Raw genomic sequence first — 21,583 nt, 5'->3', positions numbered from 1 at the left:
CCGCCGCCGCCGCCGCCGCCCTGACTGACACTGACTGACAGGGGGCCCCGCCCCTCAGCCAATCAACGCGCCGCCTCCGCGCCTTCGCCCGCCTCCCTGTGGCGCCACCGCCAATCGCCGAGGTCCGCCCGGGAATGAGCCGCCGCGGGGGACCCGGCTACAAACCGCGCCTGCTGTGCGGTGAACCAATGGGCTGGATCGCCGGTGGTTGATGGGCAGGATGCCCTTCCAATGAGATTCAAGGAGATGCTTCCCCTCCGAGAGGGGGTGGACACCGCCTTGCTGAGAGGCGAATGGCAGGCGCAGGTGGTGATGATAGATAGGTAGAGCGGCCAATCGTCCGCCACATCTCTCTTGGAGTGGCACCTGGCTGACAGAAGAGGACAACAAGCCCCGCCTGTTAGCTGAAGTGGTTGGATTTGATTGACAGGAAAATCTACCAATCGCTGGCGCAGGAGAAGGTGAGGCAGCCTATAGGGGCGCGGAGACTAAGCGGCATTCACCCCTCCAGCACAGGTGGCTGAACCCGCCTTCCTGGGGAGAGTTGCGGCTCTTATTGGCTAACGAGGATGATAGGCAAACGCCTCCACCTACGGGGCGTCGAGTAGCTGATCGCAGCTCCGTGGTAAGGGGTGCAGAGTGGAGTCAACGCTCGGTACCTCAGGGACGGTGCCCGGGTAGGGGGACCCGGGATGGTGGTCCCCAGTTCCCCAGGGACGAAGGTGTCAGGCAACCCTGGTTACCCAAACATGGGGGTGATGGGGGGGGTACCTCATTCCCACAGGGACCTGGGTATGAGGACCGTGGGGGTCCCCAGTTCCCCGCTGACAATGGTGTCAGGGTGACGAGCATCCCCTGTCCCACAGAGGTCCAGGGATGGGGACACTGGGAGCTCCTGGGATCTCCAGGGATGGGGAGAATAGGGACCCCAGTTCCCCAGATAATGGGGGTAATAGGGGTCCCACGTTTCTCAGGGATTCAGGGCTTGGGGCACTAGGGGTCCCCAGTGATCCCAGGGATGCAGGGACACTAGAGTCCCCAGTTCCCCAGGGACAGGGGTTTGGGGAGCATTGGGGATGTCCCTAAGGACAGGAGTGCTGGTGCACGGGGTATTCCCAGGGACAGGGATACGGGGACACTTAAAGAGCCCAGGGATGGGGGTGTGGGACACTGGGGGTGTCCCCAGGGCCTGGGGGTGCTGAGGTGCCATTGGGGATATTTTTAACAGTGCTGAGAAGTGGGTTTTTTAGGAGCTTAAAGGGATTTTCAACCACTCTGGCTTCAGTATTTAAAAAATAAAAAGTTAAAATAACCTAAAAAAGGTTAAAGAGGTAAGGATGGGGGAGGTTGAGGGGTGGGAGCTGGTGGTTTTCGTCCTCTCTTGACTTTTATCTCAGTTTTCAATTCTTTCCGCTTAAAAAGCACCAGGACAAACTGCATGCTGTCAGCAGAGAGGGGAACCACCGTGAGAGCGTGTGGGCCAAATTCACAGCATTGCAACCCAAACCCAACTCCATTGCCTCTTGGAAAGTGCCGGAGGCCCAAGGGCATGAGCGGCCACCCCAGGGAGAAGTTTGGCCTCGACTTCCCCTAAATTCAGGATCAAAAAAAGGGAAATTGGACAAAAGGAGGAAGCTGCTTGCCCCAAGAGCAGGGGAACCAGAGTGAGGGACGTTCAACTTTTGGCTGTGTTTGCTTTTCCCAGGGTGCCTCTGTGAAACTCAGCTGAAATCGGTCAATGGTGAAGTTATTAATAAGTTCTAACTTTCGTTTACTGTGGTAGCCAGCCCAGCGGACGCCTAGCTCGAAGCCCTGAGGGCATTCAGGCAATGAAAAGAATCTTCTGGAGAAGGAATGAAGGAAACGGTACTCAAAAAAATGAGGATTTTCAGAACGCTAAGTTTCTTGCATTAAAAACACAAGAAATCACAAAAATGCTGAACAAAATGCTAAAGAATTCCCACCAAACCAAAGAAAAAAAGTTAAATTTAGGTGCTCACCTTTGAGAACACCGGTCACCGTTTAGGCATGAAGCCTCCAAACACTGCCTCCTCAGGCAGGTGCCAGCCTCATTTGAGAAGAGCAGAGTGTGTTTTTTAATGAATTCTTCTGAAAATCAACAGGGAAATGGGCTGCAACACGTGGCGAGGGGCTGCCCAAGCGTATCGGCCGCTCCAAAGCTCCTGAGTGCGCAGATTTTTTTTTCTAGGAATCAGAATTATGAAACGCAAGCATTTCCTTCCCCTCAGGATGAGATGACGTGTGTTCCCCTCCACATAAATTGGGGTGATATCAAAAGAAAAAGGATCAGAGATGTCACAAGGCGAAGATGCCGTCGGCACCTACGAGAAATGGGATTTTGCCGAGGGGACGGAGTTGGAGAAGGAAGAGCAGAGGAAACCTAAAGGAGGTATTGGGGCAAGGGAGTGGCTTTGAGGATCCAGAGACATGAAACTGGAGGGTTTCAGCTCTTCAAACCAGCCTTTTTCTGAAGTTATAGCCAAATTTCGACACCTGGTTCCTCCGTCAGGTCGCAATCTAGGAAAAAGAGTTTTGAGCATGGAGAACAGGGGGTGGGGCCACTCAAGAGGTTGTTTTGCGGGGATCTTTCCTCTTTGTGCTCTTCTTTAAGAAAATACCCGTTGGGGGGCAAGTTATTTGGGGCTGCCTCAACCCATTTCACCCCCGGCAATGCTGTCCATCCTAGCCTTGTCTCCCGAGAGAGCTGTTGTGCTGCTGTACATGCTTCTGGCCCTCACCTTCGTGCTCTTCATGGCTCTCACCATCGTGAACCTCCAGAGAGGTGAGTCCGCCGTGTGCCCCTTGCTCTGATCGCCAAGCATGGGGCGGGCACAATTTGGGGGAAAACACCAGCAGATGGAGCAAAACGTGCCTCCAAGTTAGGATTGAAGGCTCTTTTCCAGCCTGTGAACTCTCCAGGGCTGGATCTAGAGTGAAGGCAAGTGCTCTCCTCTTCTCCTCTCCAGTATCCGCGGTGTGGGAGGTGTTGGAACAAGCCCGGATACGGAGCGAGAACAGCCACACAACGGCGTGGCACAACCTCTCGGAGGTCCAGCGCGCCCTCGGTATGACATCACGCCCCACAATGGCTCCCTGGCACCCACTGCATCCTTGATACCTGCATGGATTTTCCCCCTGGCGCTTCCCAGGGTGCTTTTTCCAGCAAAAAAAATGAACCGAAGCTGCCTTCCATCAGGACAGAGATGGTCAGGGCTTGTTTTGAGCTTTCTCCTCTTATTTTCCTCTTAGATAAACAGCTCTCTGGTGAGCTCAAGGCAATTCACGGCCGACTTCTGAATGGTACGCCAAGGAAAAGGTGGTTTTGGGGAAATTTGGGCAGAATCCCGAATACTGGGTGCAGGCAGTGGTGAGATGGGGCCAAAAGCAGAGTTTTTCCTCCTTCCAGTGTCACAAGAAGTGGAGAACGTGCGGTGGAAGATGACACAGTGCAAAGAGGAGTGCGGGAAGGAGCTGTCAGATCGCCTCCGTGTCCTGGGTGAGAGCCTGATTTTGATGGAAAACTGTTAAATTCCGTCCTTCTCCTCAATTCCCAAAACACATGGTATTGGGTAGATGCTCCAAAGATTCCTAAAATGTGCACCAGGAGTGCACAAAGCCAATCTTAATGAATTTGAGATAACATTAAGTGTACATTAAAGGAAAAAAAGCCTTTCTCAGCCTGTTGATAATAAAAAGATCATTTAACAAAAGGGCTTTAAGGTTTTACTGCCTGAATTTGAGAGAACGGTAACTCGCACCAGGAAAACACACAGCTAAAGCTATGGTGTAAGTTAGGATGGAAAGGAAAAGGGGAAAGGAGACAAAAATGGGTTTTTTAGATCTTTGCGGCAGCTAACTTATTCTCTCCCTGGCAGAGGAAAGGGACGGGCTGGAGCCAGTGCTGCGGCAGCTGGCAGAGGTGAAGCAGGAGCAGAGCCGCGTGTCGGCGCTCCTTGACGTGGCGCTGGAGGAGATGCGCAACCTCTCAGGTGAGGGGCAGCAGTCGGGCTGAGCCTGTGGGCGTCCCCCTGTGCTTGCCTATGCATTCTGCGTTTTCTTTTTTTCCCCCCATTTTCCCTCAGAAATTATCTGCACGAGGTGCCCCGCTGGCTGGCAGCAGTTTGACAAAACCTGCTATTTCTTCTCTTCCACCACCAAACCTTGGCTGGCCGCTAAAGAATTCTGCGCCAACTTCAGTAGCCATCTGGCCATCGTCAACACTGAGCAGGAAAATGTAAGCTGAGAAATCCTGTAAAAAGTGAAAAAAATCCCCAGATTTTATGAGTTTAGAAGAATATTAGACTCCAATTCCCCAAACAGAAAGCTGGAGGTTAAGCACAGGTGACTCAAGACTACCTGCGTAGGGGGGAAAATGTAACTGTTCAAGGTTCCCACTTGGTTCTGAAGGGATTTGGCCAAATTGCATGAATCTGTCCCTAAAATGGCGGGGGTGATTTAAGGATTTTTTGGGAAAAGCTGGGGGGAAGTGGCTGCCCTGCTAGGTTCTTGTGTGATTCCAGAGGCCTCCCAGGGTACGAGAGGTGCTCACCTGAGTTTGGGGTGGATACGCCATGGCTCCATGGTGATCCCTTCTTGTGATCATATAGAAATTACAGAAATTATTTAGAAATTACAGAAATTATTTAGAAATGACAGAAGTTATAGACTGAATTACAGAAATATAACCCAAACCCTGCACAAATTAGCATTTCTACCCCAATTTAGACGATCTCTGCCTCCCATTCAGAGCGGTCCTTTCACCAGCCTGGCTTTTAAAAAGCACATTGGGTCTGAAAAAAATCTTCTTTCTCCAGGTATTAGAAATTTCAGCACTTTTTTCCATTTGCAATTGGAAATGTTGCATTTTTCATCACACTTGTGGCACGTTATGGTTGTTCCCTTCAAGGGACGGGCTCCCTGATGTCACTGACTCCCGGCGCTGGCCTCGGTGCCACTGAATCCCTTTGCTGTCGCCTTCCGCTTCCGCTCATGATGCTTCATTTTCCCCCCCTCCCCGTTTGCAGAAATTTCTGGCAAATCACATCATGGACAATCGGGTGTTTTGGCTGGGTCTGACCGACATGCACACAGAAGGCAACTGGCAGTGGGTGGACGGCCGCATCCTCTCTCTCTCGTACGTTTTTAGCCTCATCGGAGGGTAAATTGGCCCCCCCAAATCAACTTTGTTCTCCCTCAGCCCCTTTTTTACTGAAAAAAAGGCACCAGACTCTGGTTTAGTGCTTGAAAAGCACGGAAATAAGTTTCATGCTGCCACAGTACCTGAAAATGCCGGGTGGGGGGAAAGGTAAGAGGAGCCACCCTGCTGCAGGCAAGATTTTGGCTTCCCCCTCCCTCCCCCCAAATTCACTTTGGTTTTGGGGCTGAAAACCCAGGTGGGAACATGCAAGGAGCCCCTGCACCTGCTTGGTTCCCCCTCCTCAGGAATGGACTGAGACCCTGCACTGAGTCAAAGGGGTTATTTTGAACAGATCTCCTCATTCTTGGGATTTTGGGAAAAACACTGCGATCAAAGTGGAGCCATTTTCCTACATTAAATAGGGTGAAAAGGGGAAAATCACTGAAATTGCATTGCTACGTTAAACGGGGGGAGGTGGTTTTTCTGGGAGCCTGTTGCCCTCCTCAAAAAATGTTGTGGGGCTGGTGTGCTCTCCACCTGACTCCCCCCTACTTAACCCCCCCCCCCAAAAACCCAACAAATTCCCAAACGGAGAGCTTTCCACCCAAACCAGTGTGCCCCCCTGCTCCCCGCAGGTTCTGGAACAGCGGGGAACCCAACAATGTGGGCCACCAGGGCGAGGACTGTGCCACCATCTATTCCAGTGGCCACTGGAACGACGCTACCTGTTCCAACGCCGAGACTTGGGTCTGTGAGCGCAGCTGCTAGTGGCTCCCCTCCCCGGGCCGCCTGCTTACCTTGCCGGGGCTTAAAAAATGGGAGAAAAAAACAGTAAAAACCTGGCAAAACCAAGCACAGGGTGAAAACACGAGACTCTGGGGGGAAAAAGGTATCCAAAAATGGGTACCTCCACTTCCCAAAAGTGAGGTGCACTGCCTGAGGTGGGCACAGCGCTGTGACGGAAGGGTTAAACGGTTTGAGAGGGTCACTTTTGGGGGGAGGTGAGGGGGTGGGTTTAGAGATTTTTGGGGTATTTGTTAACATTTTTTGAGCCGTTTACCTATTATGCTGAGGCTCAACGTATCGCTTGCCTTGTTAATCAGGAAAAACCACCTCATAAATAAAGTGCTTCAATTGCGATTCGAACCAAAACTCATGTCAATCGAGCCGACGTGGCGCCGAGGAGGGTTGGTGCGCACCTTTTTTCCCAGGGTTTAGGTAAAAAAGAAAACCAAAAAGGGAAGAGAGACCAGTGAAGATGAGGCGCAAGCATGTTTTCAGAGCGCGTATGCAAATCTCCAACTCGCGGGTGCTGAAGCGCGACGCCTGTTTTGCCGAAAGGCCTTGCCGCCGGATTCCCCTCCTGGTGCGGGCAGCAGCTCCGCTAGAAGATTTGGGATTTCACTGGTGCGGTGTTTAACACTTGTAAGTGCCACTGTGGCAGTTTTATTTATAATCCCTACAAAAAACCCGCAAACCGATGTGGGAGCTGCCTTCAAATTCTCATTGGTGGCAGAGGTCTTATGGCGTCACCGTTCCTCCCCCCGAAACAAATCCGTCATCCCCAAAGTCACCAAATCCCACGGTCCACCGAAAAGATGTATTTTTTGCACGGGGAAGAGCGCAGTCTTGCCCTCCTTTCGCCGCTCATTTGCATGTCACCACCGCCCCGTTGCGGAGAAGGAACCGAAAGCTCAGGGCCTAACCACTGGCCAAAATGGGGTGCCGGAGGTGGTGAGGGGTGTGCCGGCACGCGTGCCGAGGGGTTTAGCTCTCCACCAGACGCCTGCGCGGCTACTCTCCTCGGCAAAGCATGGCCCGGCAGGAGACCTATGGCAACTGGTTGGGTCCCCCACTGGCACCCGCCAAGCGGTTGGTGAGACAAGCAGGTAAAATTGGGGAGACCCCCCTGCTCTCCGTGTCCTCAGTGTGTCCTTGGTGTGTGTTTTCGGGGCTGGTGGGTGTCTCGGCACAGCGCGGCGGTGTCCAAATATGCCGGCGGGGCACTGCTGTTGTACGGAGCCTTTGGGGCGCTCAGAGTCATGTGGGTCCCACTCTGCGCTCGAGAGCCTCTAAATCTCCAGGTTTGGCCCCAATTTCAGGTGCAAACTCCACGCCAGGCCTTAAAAAAAGTCATCGGCAACTTCCTTGCTGGTGGCAACAGGGTTGAAGAAGCACTAGTGGTGGTTTTGAAGATCCTCCCCTTATCCTCAATGCTCTTTTACTTTCCTTTTCTTTTTTTGGCAGGAATTTACTCCGTTGCTGGGAAAATGACACCCGTGGGTGACTTCAGACCAGGTAAATCATCATTTTTTCACCTTGTCAGGCTTTTTTGTAGCATGGATGGAAAGCAGAACTCCCCAAGGTGCCTCCCCGAGGCCAAAGTGGGCTTTATTTTCAGCTCGGTTGGTCAAACGTCTCGCTATAACGCAGCATTTCTCTCCAGATTTGGTTCCTTCTGTCAAATGAGATCAAATAGCCCCCAAAATATCCTGAAAGTCCACGCTGGGGGATTGAGAGGAAATTTATCTCTCTATCCTCACTCTTGGAGCCAGTGTTTGCACCTTTGCAGGCTCAAATTCATCCCCTCCCACCATGGAGAGCTTCAGACTTCACCAGAATTGCTTGGGTTTGCAGCCGAGGGGAGAACTCGGCTCTGAAAGAGTGGAGCAATGTTATATATAAAAATGATAAAATCAATATAGATTGAGAAAAGGATGTAAAAATCTTGCCAGAGGTGCTGCAGATTTACCAAAGGGGAAAGGTGAATTGCCTTTTTTTATGCTTTCCAAAGAATCCAGCTGATCATTAAGGGACAGGATTCCCAGTTGGCCTAAAATCCCAATTTTCATCCATTTTTCTTTTTGCATAGCATCCCCAGACAGCTTCGAGGACGATTATGACGACGTGTCCCTGTCGGAGATGGATCGTGGCCACAGGACACCGGTGACTGATGAAGACCTGCAGAGCCAGAGGAGCAAAGGAGGGACAGGTAGCACCCACCTCCTCTCCCCACATCGCCTGTGTGCTTGAGGAATTCCGCAGAGCAGGATTTGGCCATAAAATGCCCCCAAAACATCACCCAGTGACTCCTGCCTTCCTCCCAATAGGGGTTTACATCCTTGCGGGGAAACCGGCATCTCCAAATCCTTCCCAAAAAGGTGAGTAGCTCTTGACCGATGCTGCTAACCCACATCGGAGGCCTCAGCCAGATCCAGACATGGGAAACCGGGATTCCTCCCCGATTTCTCCCATGCTGCTCTCCACAGGTCACTCGGACCCCAGAGGTGGCAGGGGACAGAGCCGCAGGGTGACATCGGTGGCCATCCTCTACGTCCTGGTAGCGCTGAGCTTTGCCGCGTGGGTGCTGCTTTTTGCACTGGCCATGGTGAAGCGTAAGTGTCCCCAGAAGGGTCCCCACTGGGCCGGGAAGCAGCTGGTTTGGTTAAAACACCCCAAAAAAAGCATTTTCACTGTTAAAAATAACATGTGGCTTGTGCCCGTGATGCTTTAAGTGTCCATCCACATGGAAACTGGCTAAAGCCTGTCTGTCGTCACAATTTGGTTTTAATTCTACCTTGGTATGTGAATTCTAGGGTTTTATCCCCAAATTGCCCCCAGCGCGCTATATCTGGCTGCAGCCTCCTTCTGCCTGCACCAGCAGCACTCCCTGTTTGCTACAGGGTGTAAATCCAGAGTAAATGCGCTCCGGAATTCCCCACTCAGCCCCAAAAAGCCATAAATTGGGCAAATTTAGAATCTGCTCTGGAATTCCCCACTTGTCCCAAAAAAGCCATAAATTGGGCAAATTTAGGTGCCACTTGAGATTCCTCGGTATGATCCATCCACGTTTTTTCTTTCATTTTCATTTCAGAGATGGAAATCATGGCGGAATTAAAGCTCTTGAGGTCAAACTACTCGGAGAATCAAGCCAACGGTAGGTCCTCGGACTCACATCCCTGTGGTGAAGTTTAATGGTGATTGGGAGACACTGATTTTTTGGTGTTTGGCTCTTTCCTGGCACCAGTTTTGCCTTTTGGTATAAAATAAGGAAAAACTGAATTGTCTTTTCGAGCGGCTCCTGGTTCTGCTCCATCTCTTAGTGAAGCAACACCGACTTTGCCTTGTTTCTGATTTCTACCGGGAATTACACCGGGGTAACGGTGTGGATTGGACACCGACTGAGCTCATGCCCCAATCCTGAATGAATTAGTCCCAAAAGGGTGCAAGCAGGAGCAAATCAGCCCTTGGGATATCACAGGATTTATCCTGATTAGGATCTTACTGTGGAGAAAATCCACCCCGTTATCTCTGTTAAAGGTTATGGGAAGGGAAGGATGTAAATCCTACAGAAAATTCTGCAAAAGTCAAATATAATTGGCCAAATCCTTAACCGCTGCCAAATGAGTGATTAATTAAATCATATTATGGGTGATATTGCAGCAAAATGTCACCCAAATAGAAAAAAACCACGCAGCAAAGCTGGCAGCTGGTGATGTAAGAGCTTTTACAGCCCTGATTGAGATTTCTCCATGTGGAAAAGTAATAAATCCTGGGGGAGAAAGCTCAAGATTTGGGTAAACTGAACTGGGGAAGCAGGAAAAAGACAAGGGGACGGGGCTGGCGGTGGTCGCTCACCCTGCTGCCCTCCCCAGTGCGGCAGGAGCTGTCGGAGACGCAACGGGAACAGACGCGGATGCGGACCGGGATGCACAAATACTACGAGGAATTGCAGGATATCACAGGTAAAGCCGCAATCACCGTCTTGATGGTCTCTCGTTGTGCACCAGGAGAGAAACCTCCTGGTTTTAACCCAGAAAGACCACAGTGGTCTTAGGGATGGAAAATTTGGGTGATTTATGCCAATTTTGAGATATCACCCTACCAGGGAAGCCGTGGAGGTTTCCCCAGCAGAGAAAAACTGATTTTCACCTGCATTTGGGGGTGTTTCTTGTCCCTCCAGCGCTGATCTGCAGATCTGTCCTGGACAACAAGAAGTGCTCGGCCGGCTGGAAGATCTTTGAGAAAAGCTGCTACTCCTTCTCGACAGAGACGATGAGTTGGCTGGACGCAAAGGAGATCTGCGCCGACCAAGGCGCTCACCTGGTCATCATCAACTCGGAGCAGGAGCAGGTCAGTCAGCTGCTGGCAAGTGAAAAATAACCAGTTTCTTGGCTTACACAGTGCCTAAAATACCCCTTTTCTTGGAGAATTTCTACTCCAGCAAACACAGGAACTCTAAACTCTTCTTTTTTTTTGGCTCAAATTCACCAAGATTGGCCATCAGGCTCAGAGTTATTTGGAGGCGGAGAGAAGCGCTGATGGCCAAGCTGAGTTCAGTCAACTATGACTTCCCGTTTTAGGAAAAAGTGCTAAAAACAGAGCAAAAATGTCAACATCTCCTTTCCGGAGTGCTGTGTATGCACTTTTTGCTTCAATACACCCAAATTGTTCAATATTTACCAAAAAATACTGCTCAGGTATCGCAGCGATGACCTTACCTTAATTGCCAAAAGCCTCGAGATTCTCTGTCTTCCCTGGAATTATTGTTCTGGGGCTGTTTTAACTAATTCTGCTTTTTTAGAAGTTCCTGAAGGACAATATTAACAGCAGCAGCACGTACTGGCTGGGAGTGACGGATCAGTTGGAGGAAGGCACCTGGGTCTGGACTAATGGCGAACATACAAGTATTAGGTAAAAACTCCCTCCAGAGATTCCCCCAAAATGGAAAATAATTAGAAAATAAATGGAAAAAGGTGAAGTTGACCCACCGAAACATAGGGTTTTGGTAGTTTTACATAAGTCAAAGGGTTTATGTTGGAAAAATGGTATTATCAGAGCGTTTTCTTGCTGGTGGTTTAAAAAAAAAAAAAAAAAAAGGAGTTTTTTAGTTGTTTCCTTCCCTCGAAATACAAATTTTGCCTCTTCCTGAGAGAGCTCCACTGCTGTGGGGCTTGGTTTTTTTTTTTTTTTTCTTATTTTCTGTTTTCCTTTTTCTCCTTCTTTCTCCAGCTACTGGAACACATGGTCGGAGAACAAAGACAAGGACCAGAAGGACTGCGGCAGCATCGGACCCGGCGGCATCTGGAACGATGACAAATGCTCCCACACCAACCACTGGATTTGCGAAAAGTCCTGGAACTGCTGACCAGCATTATTTTTTCCCATTTCCAGACAATTTTCAGTGCGCCCATAAAAAAAAAAAGTACATTTCAAACTTCCCATGCAGGAGCTGGATGAATTTATGCGGCTCCTGGGGGGGAGCCTATTAATTGCCTATTAATGATGTGCAAACCCCTAAAAATCAGTAGAATCCCTGTGAACCCCAACCTTGCAAGCCTGACCCACAACCTATGAAAAAAGGGGATTTTTCAGTTAAAAATAATCACTGTAAAAAAGGTTAAAAATCCACTCAACAGTGCAGAACCAGTCCCATTCCTCAGTGCCGCTGAATTTCTTCTTTCCCCCCCCAGCAATGCTGCCATGTCGTGGTTTCTGCTTAACTCTCAGAAAAGACAATTTCAGTAAAATCTTCGTCTTTTTCCCATTTTCCAAATATTTTTTCCATATTTATCCTTCTCTCCCCCAAATGCCAGCCCCTGTCTGTGCCCCACAGCCAAAAAACCCCCTCCAAATCCCAGTTCTGCTCATTTATACATTTCTTAATTCAGCACACCACCACCCAGTAAAATTCCCCCCCCTCCCCCAAGAAACACAACACGTGCCGTTTGGTCTTTTTTTGCCCCAAATAAATTAAACAGCCCCACCAGACTCATCCTGGTGCCTGAAAATTTCTGGAATCAAAGGAATCCCGTTAAAATGGTGGTGTGACATTAACTCTTGTTTTTTAAAGGGTAATAAGCTACAAAAATCAATGTTTTGGGGGAATTTATGCATTATCGATCAGTGGAAACGCAATGATTCGTTACGGGTAATGAAATTCCCTCTCTAGGTTGAAAATTAACCATGGGAGCTCCCCCCCCCCCCCCAAATTAGGAAACTTGAGCCGGGCTTAAGAAATTTGCTGTAAAATCAATAAAAAAAGGACCCAGGGCAGAAAAATGAAACTGGTTTTAGGCTAGTTTGGGCTGTTTTTCAACACACAAAAAATCAATTGGTGGCAGAACATGCACGAAGAGACACTTATGTCCTCAATAAAAATTTCTTAATTTAACCAAACTACCCATTTCTAGCAAGGAAATGGGCTGGGAGGGGGGTGATCCCTGCTGATGTGGGGGATCATTGGAGCTGTAGGCTCTGGTGATGGAGACTGGGGGTTACTGGGAGCACTGGGGCTGAGGGGTGCTGGGAGGGCAGTGGAAGCATGGCCTGGGGGTTACTGGGAAGGCACTGGGAGCTCAGGGGCCAAGGAGGGTACTGGAAACACAGGAAGCACTGGGCTAGGAGGTACTGGGAGCACTGGGGCAGGGAGACAGCCCAGTCCCAGCACTGGAGGGGTACTGGGAGGGAACTGGGGCAGGGACACAGCCCAGTCTCATCACTGGGGGGGTACTGGGAGTACTGGGGCAGGGACACAGCCCAGTCCCAGCACTGGGGGGGCAGTGGGGCAGGGAGACAGCCCAGTCCCAGCACTGGGGGGGCACTGGAAGTGTAGGGGGGCAGTTCCCAGGGGCCCCCAAAGCTGCCATCTCCCCTCAGCTCTCCTCAGGAGCCTTATATGCCTTTCTCGACGCCCCATTGGCTGACCCCTGCTGCCCATCTCAGCTCACAGCCAACCACCACCTTCTCTGTGCACTGGCAGGGGGGCGGCTTTTCCCCTTAGCACCACCTCACAGGCCAAGCGCTGCCCATTGGCTGGCACCACCGCCATTCAGCCCACCCAACCGCACGATAGGCCCCTCCTGCTCCCACCTCCTGGCACTGCCCAACTCCCACCTCCCACCAATCAGGCACCTCTCTGGCTCTTGGGGGGCAGGAAAGACACCCTCAGCACCCTTGACTGCCAGCCCCTGTCAATCAAGAGCTAGCCAGAAGCTAATTGGCCTCGGGGGGAAGTGAGGCGGGGCTTGACTGGCTCAAGACCCCACCCACTCTTGTCTCTAGGCCTCAGGGTTTGGGGGGGCACCCATGGCCACTCCTTGGAGCAGACCCAGGGATCTGGGCCCCCCCTTCCCAGACCCCCAAGTGGACCCATGCGTTCTGCCCACCGGCCGCATCCAGCTTGACTCCTTAGGGACGAGCCACATGCCTTTAATCAGCTTTTTTCAGCCCAAAAGTAGCCACTGGAGCTGCAGGGTGAAGGCAGCTGGAAAAGGCCGAAACCGGAGCAATCCCATGGGAAAACACACTGGGAATGGGTCATTCTGCAGGAAAAGGTCAGAACTGGGGCAAGCGTGAAGGGAAGCAGCTGGAAAAATGGGGCAAAACTGCTGGGAAAATGGTGAAAATGCATCGTTCTGTGGAAAAATGCTGGAAAGGGGTCAAGTGTCGGGAGAGGAACGCTGAAAGTTAGGTGATCCTTGGAGAAAATGCTGGAAGTGGGTCAAATCTGCAGGAAAAATGCTGGAAACAGGACGTCCCACAGAAAAATGATGGTAATTGGTCGTTTCTTAGAGTAAATGCTGCAACTGGGTTAAAACCAACCAGTGGAACAACTCTGGAAGGGGGTTATGCTGTGAAAAAATGCTGGAAATGGCTCAGTCGTGAGAGGAAATACTGGAAATTGGTTGTTTCTTTGGAGAAAATGCTGGAGGTGGGTCAAATCTGCAGGAAAAATGCTGGAAAATGGTCATTCCACAGGAAAATGCAGGAAATGGGTTGATCCTGGAGGAGGAAGCAGCTGAATACAGATTGATTCCAGAAGAAAATGCTGGAAATGGGTCATTTCTTGGGGAAAATGCTGGAAAATGGGTCAGATATGTGGGAAAAATACTGTAAATGAGTTGTTCTGCAGGAAAATGCTGAAAACGGGTCAGAACTGTGAGGAAAATGCTAAAAACGGGTTGTTTTGCAGGAAAAAAATGCTGGAAATGGGTAAAATCAGCAGGAAAACTCGGAAAATGGGTTGGATCTGCAGGAAATATGCTGGAAGTGGGTCAGATGTGCTGGAAAATAGCTGGAAATGGGTTGATCCTGGGGGGCACCCGCTGTCACTTCTCCCACGTGCAGCCCTCGGTGCTGTGGCTCTGCGGCCTTTCCCCTTCCTGGGGACAAAAAGGGGCCATGCTGGGGTGAAACGAGGACAAAATGGGGCAGAGGTTCTGTTGGTTTCTTGCCAGACCCCCAAGGACCTTGGGGTCCAGGCAGCCTCCCCTGTGCAACCCCTGGCCCCCACCTCCTTTTGGTGGCAAGCAGAAGACCCAGATGTTTGGGTGCCCACCCAGCACCCCACAGGGACCCAGGTGGCCACTCAGCACCCTCCAGGGACCCGGGTGATTGGGTGCCCTTACCATGACATAGGTGACATGTATCTCCGTGGTGGGCATCTCCTGGGGGTGTGCTCTTCGCCCCAGCGCCCTAAACCAGCGCTGGTACTGCTCCGTCACCTGTGGACGGGACCCACAGTTGTGTCCTGAGTGTCCCTGTCCCCTCTGATGGATCCCACACCTGGGTCCCCCCCCATGGTACCTGCCGGTTGAGGACGCAGTGCACAAGGAAGATGAAGGCTCCCTGCAGGCTGTTGACGATGGTGAAGATGAAGGCCACCGCTATATTGTCACCCTGTGCCTGCAGGAAGCCCAGACCCCACGTGCAGCCCAGGATACAGATGTGCGCCAGCGCCTTGAACGTCATCAGCCTGACGGAACACTCATTTTGCTCTTTTTTCCACCCAAAATCCATCCCAGATGCTCTTCATCCTCCCCCCAAAACCCGACACGCTTCCCACCAACACAAAAACCCACCGGGTATTTTTTAGAGCTGTGACATCAGCATTGAGGGAGGAGAGTTTGTCCCGCAGTGTCCAGAGGGTGGTGAGAAAAAATAGCAAATTAACCTGTGCAGAAAGCAGAAAACCATCATTTTGCAAGACAGGGCCCATGGGGTGTAAATTTGGGGTGGAAAAGGGTCAATGGTGCAAAACCGTGCACCGTGGCATGACCTTCACCGAGCACACCCAGCCCGTGGGATGTTTGCTTAATACCGTCCTTAAACAAACACATGCATTTGTTCTTTTTATGCAAATCTTTGAAATTCCTCAATTTGGGGTCTATAGGGGAAGAGCCATGGCCACGATTGTAGATTTGGGGTGGAAAAGGGGCCAATGGTGCAAAAAACCATCATTAACACACTGCGGTGCAAACTCTGCCAAGTGCACCCAGCCCATAGGAGGTTTGCTTAATACTGTTCTTAAAGGTAAGTCTAAATTTGCTCTTTTTTTCTCCCAGTTTTTCCCCCCTCCGCCTCCTTTCAGCAGCAAGACACCCACCAGGATGATGACACAGACAGGGCCAAGGAAACTCCAGAGGAAGCCTCCCTCCGTGCTCAGCCAGCAGCTAAAAAAGGGAGAAAACGGGAAGAATAGCCCAAAACCCTGATTTTGGTGGCATGAAAGTACCCACGAGCTGGATGCCATGGCATCTTTTTTTTGGGTGATTTAGGCAAAACGCCTGATGTTCTCCATCTATGATCCCACCCCACTTGGTTGACCCGAGCCTTGGTGCTGGTGGGACTCACTAGTGCTTGGTGCCATAGCCATCAGGATGGACGGCGGCAGAGACGGCCACCACGATGGCCGGCACGCCGTAGCCCACGGGGTAGATGTATCTTTTCCTGAAGCGACTGGCACTGGTGTAGTTGAGGACACGCAGGTTCCTGACAGTGAGGAAGAGATGCAAACCCTCCAGGAACATCCAGGCAAAGCAGGCAAGGAAGAGGTAGTGGAGAAAGCCTGCCATGATGCTGCACGCCAGCTGGATGGGGGAAATGGAGGCCATGCTGGGCTCCCCAGTGTGACCACAGTGTGGTCCAGGGAGGTGGTGACATCTCCGGCACTTGGAGATATTCCACACACCCCAACATGGCCTCAAGGAACCTCAAGGAGGTGGAGATGCTGGGGGCAGACAAGAGACATTCAAATGTCTCTTGCAAGCTGAGCTATCCTGTAGTTCAGTTGGCTCCACCCACCCAGAGGAAAAAGGGACCCAAGAGCCTTGAGGAACACCAACTGGGTGGACCTGCTTTGAGTTGGGGTTGGTCTGGAGACCTCCAAACATCCTGTTCAACCTTGGTTATCCTGTAATTCAGGTGCTTTCACTCACCTGGAGAGAGATGAGACCCAACAACTCTGAGGAACCTCAACTAGTTGGACCTACTTTGAATGGAGATTGGTCTGGAGACCTCCAAACATCCCATTCAACCTCATTTATCCCATAATTCGGGTGCTGACACCCACCTGGAGCAAGAAGGGGACCAAGAACCTTGAAGAACCTCAACTAATTGGACCTGCTTTGAGTTGGGGTTGAACCAAACCTTCCAGACTCAGTTATCCCATAATTGGGGTGCTTTCACCCACCCAGCATGAGATGAGACTCCCGGCAGAAGGTCTGCTGGAGCTATTAGGGCAGAGGCTACAGCCAAGAGCCATGACCCTGGCTTCTTTTCCCCACAAGCTCCCCAAAGACCTTGAGGAGGTCCTGGGGAGCTTGAGGAAGCTCCAAAGACCTCATGGAGACCCAGAGGAGCAAAATAAGATGCTGAGGAGCCCCTGATGCCCCCAGATGCTCAAGGAGACCTTGAGGAGCATGTGGAGACCCCAAGCAGGCTTAAGGAGACCCTGAGGAGCATGTAGAGACCCCAAGGAGTCTCAAGGAGCTGCTGAAGGCCCCAAGATGCTCAAGGAGCCCCTGAGGAGCCCCTGAAGGCCCCAAGATGCTCGAGGAGACCCCAAGGAACCCATACCCTATTGGCAGTCTGGGGCACGGCCACGAGGAAGAGGAGGTTGGCAGCAAAGAGGCAGATGCTGAGCTGCAGGTGGAGGGTGACGCTGACACTCCAGAGTGAGTGGCACAGGAGGAAGGTGACGATGGTGAGGAAGAGGCAGACCAGTGACACCGACATCCCCACGTAGGTCACCACCGTCAGCGCGAAGTTGTCCTGTGGGCGACGTCACGCTCACGACATCGCGCAAGTCCCATCCGGCACGTGGCCGCACACAGCCATTTGGGAAGGAAGAAAACACCTCAAAAATGGGTATTTTAAGGGTGCAAATGGGATCTTACCGTGATGGGGTGGATGGCCATGAGGATGGCGAAGGCAGAGAAGTGGTTGCAGGCGCAGATGGAGTGGAGGTTGTCACCCCCGACACGGGTGCAGCCTGAGGGCGTCCAGTGGCCTTTGGTGCCCATCAGCTGCCAGGACATGCAGCATGGCTCATCACCCACCTGGAGCGCCTGCTGAGCATGGCCTGCTCAAGACATGTCCTGCAGCCCCAGGGAGGGGCTGCACCACCCCTTCCCACCATCGGTTTGGATGTGGAACAGGATGGGGATGCGCTGACCCCGAAATTGCACAGGATCCAGATTTGCACCGGGATGAAGATGCACCGACCCCAGATTTGCACAGGATCTGGATTTGCACCTCGATAAGGATGCACCAAACCCAGATTTTCACAGGGTCCAAATTTGCACCAGGATGGAGATGCACCAAACCCAAATTTGCACTGTGATGGGGATGCAGTGACCACAAATTTACATGGGATCCGGATTTGCACCAGGTTGGGGATGCACCGACCCTGGATTTGCACAGGATATGGATTTTCATGAGGATGGAGATGCAAACCAAATTTACACTAAGACAGGGATGCACCAACCCCAAATTTGCACGTGATCCAAATGTGTACCAGGACAGAGATGCATCAGATCCAAATTTGCACTGAGATGGGATTGCACTGAATCCCAGTTTGCACTGGATCCAAATTTGCACCATCATGAGGACGAGCTGAATCTTGCAGTGGGACAGGGATGCACTAAATGCAAATTGGCATCAGGGTTGGGATGCGCCAAATCCAAGTTTGCATCAGGGCAGGGATATATGGACCTGAATTTGCACAGGATCCAGATTTGCACAGGGATGGGGATGCACCAAATCCAAATTTGCATCAGGATGGGGATGCACCAAGTCTGGATTTACACTGCATCCAGATTTGTACCAAGACAGGGATGCACCAAATCCAAATTTGCACCGGAACAGGGATGCACCAACCCCAGATTTGCACAGGAGCCCAATTTGCACCAGAACAGGGATGCACTGACCCCAAATTTGCCCCGGGATGGGGATTCACCCCCAAATTCACCATCACCACGCTCCAAATTTGCACCATCACGATGCCCCGTTGCCAGCCCCACCATAATTTGGACCAACGCACTTGATGCAACAAACCCTGTTGTCCTTCCTCGTGCAAATCCCGACCCCGCGTACCCCTCAGCAGACCCCCCCCCCCCCGAAACCCCAGGGCAGCCCCCCAGCACCCACCGTGCGGTGCTGCAGGGTGATGTTGAAGGTGGTATTGAAGGTGACACCAGTTTTCCCCACGGTGCCGCTGACTACATGGGAGTTGAGCTTTCCCTGGTGCAGTTCCGTGACGCTGCTCAGCAACTCCTTGTAGACGATGAAGGCCACCACGTGCTTGCCTGCCCAGAGAACTGGGTCAAAAAAACACCCCCAAAATACCAAATTGGGGGGGGGGGGGGGTCATGTTTGAGCTTTTTGTTTCTTGCAGCAGCGTAGTAGCCGTACCTGCCTGGGTATGGCTCACCACCTCATGGCAGCTGATGGTCAGGTTCTCTTCACCCACTGCCAGCACCAGCGTGGTCTGGGGGCAGTTGTCACGCACCACCTCCACCGTGGCCTCTGATTTGGGGTGAAAAAAGGCTTTTTTAGGGTCTTTTGCTTGCCTTGGGTGCCACTTGTGGTCTTGCAGAGCTCTGGGGAAGGGATGCGGTGATGCCACCAAGCTGGTTCTTGGGGTGTTGCAATGCTTTTGGGGGCATTGCAGTGCTTTTGGGGGGCACCCATGGGTGCTGGCGTACCCACGGTGGAGACATTGAATTTTTGGGTGCTGGAGCCAAGGCCTTTGAGGGCCATCTGCAGCACCACGGCTTCGGTGCTCTGCAGCAGCAGGTCCATGGCTAGGGCGGTGGAGTAGTGATGTGTGACTCTCTTTATCTGCTCTTGCACGGCCTGGGGAGGGGACAAGGGAGGGCACACGCGTGTGTCAGGGGTGTGCAGGGATGCACACAGGGGAGGGAGATGCGGGGGAAGGATGCATGGGGGTGATGGAGGATGCACACGGGGATAGACACGTGTAGGGGACAGACATGGGACATGCACACATGTAGGGGATGCATATGTGTAGGGGAGGGACATGTGTGCAGAGTGTACACACAGAGATACACACGAGTAGGGGTGCACATGTGATGGACACACGTAGGGGATGCACGCAAGGCATGGACACATGCCAAGGGTGAACATAGAAGTGCACACATGTAGGGGATGCACGTACAGGACAGACATAGGCCATGCACATATGTAGGAGATAGACACCGGGATGGACACGTGTAGGGGATACACGCTGAGGGGATTCACCGGAGGATGCACGTGTGTAGGGGCTGGACATGGGGTTGCACACGGGATGCACATATGTACGGGTTGACATGGTGTTGCACACGTGTAGGTACATGGGAGTGTGCACACGTATAGGGGCTGACATGGGATGCACACATGTAGGGGATGCACACGCACGCAGTGGATGGACACACATGGGGACACACAGACACCCCCAGCCCCGGGCACACGCGTGTGCCCACCCCCGCGTCACCTGCAGGTTCTTCTCCGTGGTGTGGGTGCAGGCAGCGTTCAGGTGCTCCTGGGTGGCCTGCAGATGGGTGCAGCGGGTGGCCTCCGGCAGGGTCTGGGGTGTGGGGGTGTCAGCATCAACCCACACCCCACAGCTGTCTGTCTGTCTGTCCCTCCCTGCCTCCAGCCCACCATCCCTCCCTCTTTCTGTCCGTCCATCCCTCCAAACATCCATATCCCTCTCTCCATTCCTCCACCCCTCCCTCCCTCTGTCCGTTTATCTGTCTGTCCCTCCCTCCCCTTGACCATCCATCTGTCCATCCATCCGTCCCTCCATCCCTCCCTCTGTCTGTTCCTCCATCTGCCTGCCCCTCCATCCATTCCTTCCTCCATCCATCTGTCTGTCTGTCCATCCATCCTCCCCTCCCTTTCCTCCTACCCCCCCCCCCCCAAACCCCACCTTGTTGTCCCTGCATGCCTTCCTGGCTTCCTCTAGACTGGGGATGGTACAGGTGGACTTCGGTTTGGGACCAAACTCTGTGGATTTGGGTCAGTTTGTGGCTTTTCAGGGAGGGGGGGTGCCCCATCCTGCCCTGCCTGTGTGGCTCAGGGGGGGCTCAGCACCCCCAGAATGGGGGGAAAAAAGGGGGTAAAGGGTTAAAAAGGGGAGATAAAATGGGGAAGTGGTAGAAATGGGGTGTTTGCCCCCTTACCCTGGCAGGAGATGGTGGAAGAGTTTTGGGGGGTGGGGGCCATGCCGGGGGGGCACCCACAAACCCAGGATTCCTTCTGGTCCCCCACCTTGTGATAACCCAGGCAGCAGCTGTTGATGGAGCAGAAGTGGGGACCACAGGACGCTGTGGGGAACATGGCGGGGGGGGGGGGGGGCAAGGGTGGGGACAGGACCCAGGTCTGAGCCTGACCCCCCCTCATCTCCCACTGTGACTCCCAGATTCCCCCCACCCTTCACCCTCCCCCCAAACCCCCCCACTCACCTGTCTGGTCACCCTTGGTTGGGGGGAGGTGGCTCAGGAGGTGACACAGCACTGGGGACACACAAGGGGACATCAGGACCCCCCCTTCTTGAAGAGTGAACCCCCCCCAGGATCAACTCCCCCATAGGGCTCAAACCCCACTTTTGGGGGTCAAACCCCATATCAGTGCTCAAAATCCCCCTTTGGGGGTCAAACCTTCATTTTGGGGGCTCAGTCCCCCCTTTTGGGGCTCATTCTTCCCCCATCAGGGCTCAGTGCTCCCTTTTTGGGGTTAAACACACCCTTTTTGGGCTTCACACCCCTATCAGGGTTCAAAATCTTTTTTGGGTGGGTCAAATCTCCCCTTTTTGGGTCAAAACCCTCCTTTTAGGGTTCATCCTACCCATATGAGAGCTCTGAACCCCCTTTTTGGGGCTCCACCCTCCCCCATCAGGGCTCAAACCCTTCTTTTGGGGGCTCAACCTCCACCCCCCCTCAGCTCAAACCTATCATTTAGGGACTCAACCCCCCGTTTCAGGGCTTGACACCCCCCTCCTAGCTTCAGAAGCCCCATTTTGGGGCAATTTCAGGCCATTTGGGGCTGCTTTGCACTGCAGCTCTTACAGACCTGCCCTACTTCCGTCCCTGCCTCAGTTTCCCTTTTCCCATTTCCCTCCTTTTCACCCCAACCCCCCCC

At 52.4% G+C, this 21,583-nt stretch overlaps 2 protein-coding genes across 2 annotated transcripts; one reads left to right on the top strand and one right to left on the bottom strand.

Moving 5' to 3' along the window:
• The first annotated feature begins 2,313 nt into the window (after window positions 1–2,313).
• Window positions 2,314–5,926, top strand: LOC104832628 (C-type lectin domain family 17, member A-like). Its single transcript, XM_010568892.1, has 8 exons — window positions 2,314–2,410; window positions 2,708–2,803; window positions 2,988–3,086; window positions 3,428–3,517; window positions 3,897–4,010; window positions 4,104–4,255; window positions 5,046–5,179; window positions 5,794–5,926. The coding sequence occupies exons 1-8, from the start codon at window positions 2,314–2,316 to the stop codon at window positions 5,924–5,926; spliced, it is 915 nt and encodes a 304-aa protein (XP_010567194.1).
• An 8,342-nt stretch (window positions 5,927–14,268) lies between these two features.
• EMR1 (egf-like module containing, mucin-like, hormone receptor-like 1) lies at window positions 14,269–20,782 on the bottom strand. Its single transcript, XM_010568891.1, has 13 exons — window positions 20,690–20,782; window positions 19,935–20,027; window positions 19,147–19,297; window positions 18,854–18,967; window positions 18,590–18,747; window positions 17,338–17,466; window positions 17,018–17,212; window positions 15,794–16,029; window positions 15,546–15,612; window positions 15,022–15,113; window positions 14,747–14,915; window positions 14,569–14,664; window positions 14,269–14,322 (listed from the first exon to the last, which is right to left on the bottom strand). Exons 1-13 carry the CDS (start codon window positions 20,780–20,782, stop codon window positions 14,269–14,271), a joined length of 1,647 nt encoding a protein of 548 aa, XP_010567193.1.
• Window positions 20,783–21,583: the final 801 nt, after the last annotated feature.

The sequence above is a fragment of the Haliaeetus leucocephalus genome, unplaced genomic scaffold (genome assembly GCF_000737465.1).
Source record: "Haliaeetus leucocephalus isolate CR32 unplaced genomic scaffold, Haliaeetus_leucocephalus-4.0 Scaffold261, whole genome shotgun sequence".
Classification (NCBI taxonomy): Eukaryota; Metazoa; Chordata; class Aves; order Accipitriformes; family Accipitridae; genus Haliaeetus; species Haliaeetus leucocephalus.
The sequence above is the reverse complement of the archived record's forward strand: the minus strand, read 5'-3'. Positions and strand labels throughout refer to the sequence as shown.

What these genes read in the sequence shown, in the direction of transcription:
- LOC104832628 (XM_010568892.1), top strand. Translation starts at nt 2,314, where the DNA reads ATGTCACAAGGCGAAGATGCCGTCGGCACCTACGAGAAATGGGATTTT. An exon ending in CATCGTGAACCTCCAGAGAG is followed by an intron (nt 2,804 to 2,987) that starts GTGAGTCCGCCG and finishes TCTCCTCTCCAG; the next exon opens with TATCCGCGGTGTGGGAGGTG. An exon ending in GGAGATGCGCAACCTCTCAG is followed by an intron (nt 4,011 to 4,103) that starts GTGAGGGGCAGC and finishes ATTTTCCCTCAG; the next exon opens with AAATTATCTGCACGAGGTGC.
- EMR1 (XM_010568891.1), bottom strand. Translation starts at nt 20,782, where the DNA reads ATGTTCCCCACAGCGTCCTGTGGTCCCCACTTCTGCTCCATCAACAGC. An exon ending in CCACGGAGAAGAACCTGCAG is followed by an intron (nt 19,298 to 19,934) that starts GTGACGCGGGGG and finishes TCCCCTCCCCAG; the next exon opens with GCCGTGCAAGAGCAGATAAA. An exon ending in GGTGAGCCATACCCAGGCAG is followed by an intron (nt 18,748 to 18,853) that starts GTACGGCTACTA and finishes TTCTCTGGGCAG; the next exon opens with GCAAGCACGTGGTGGCCTTC.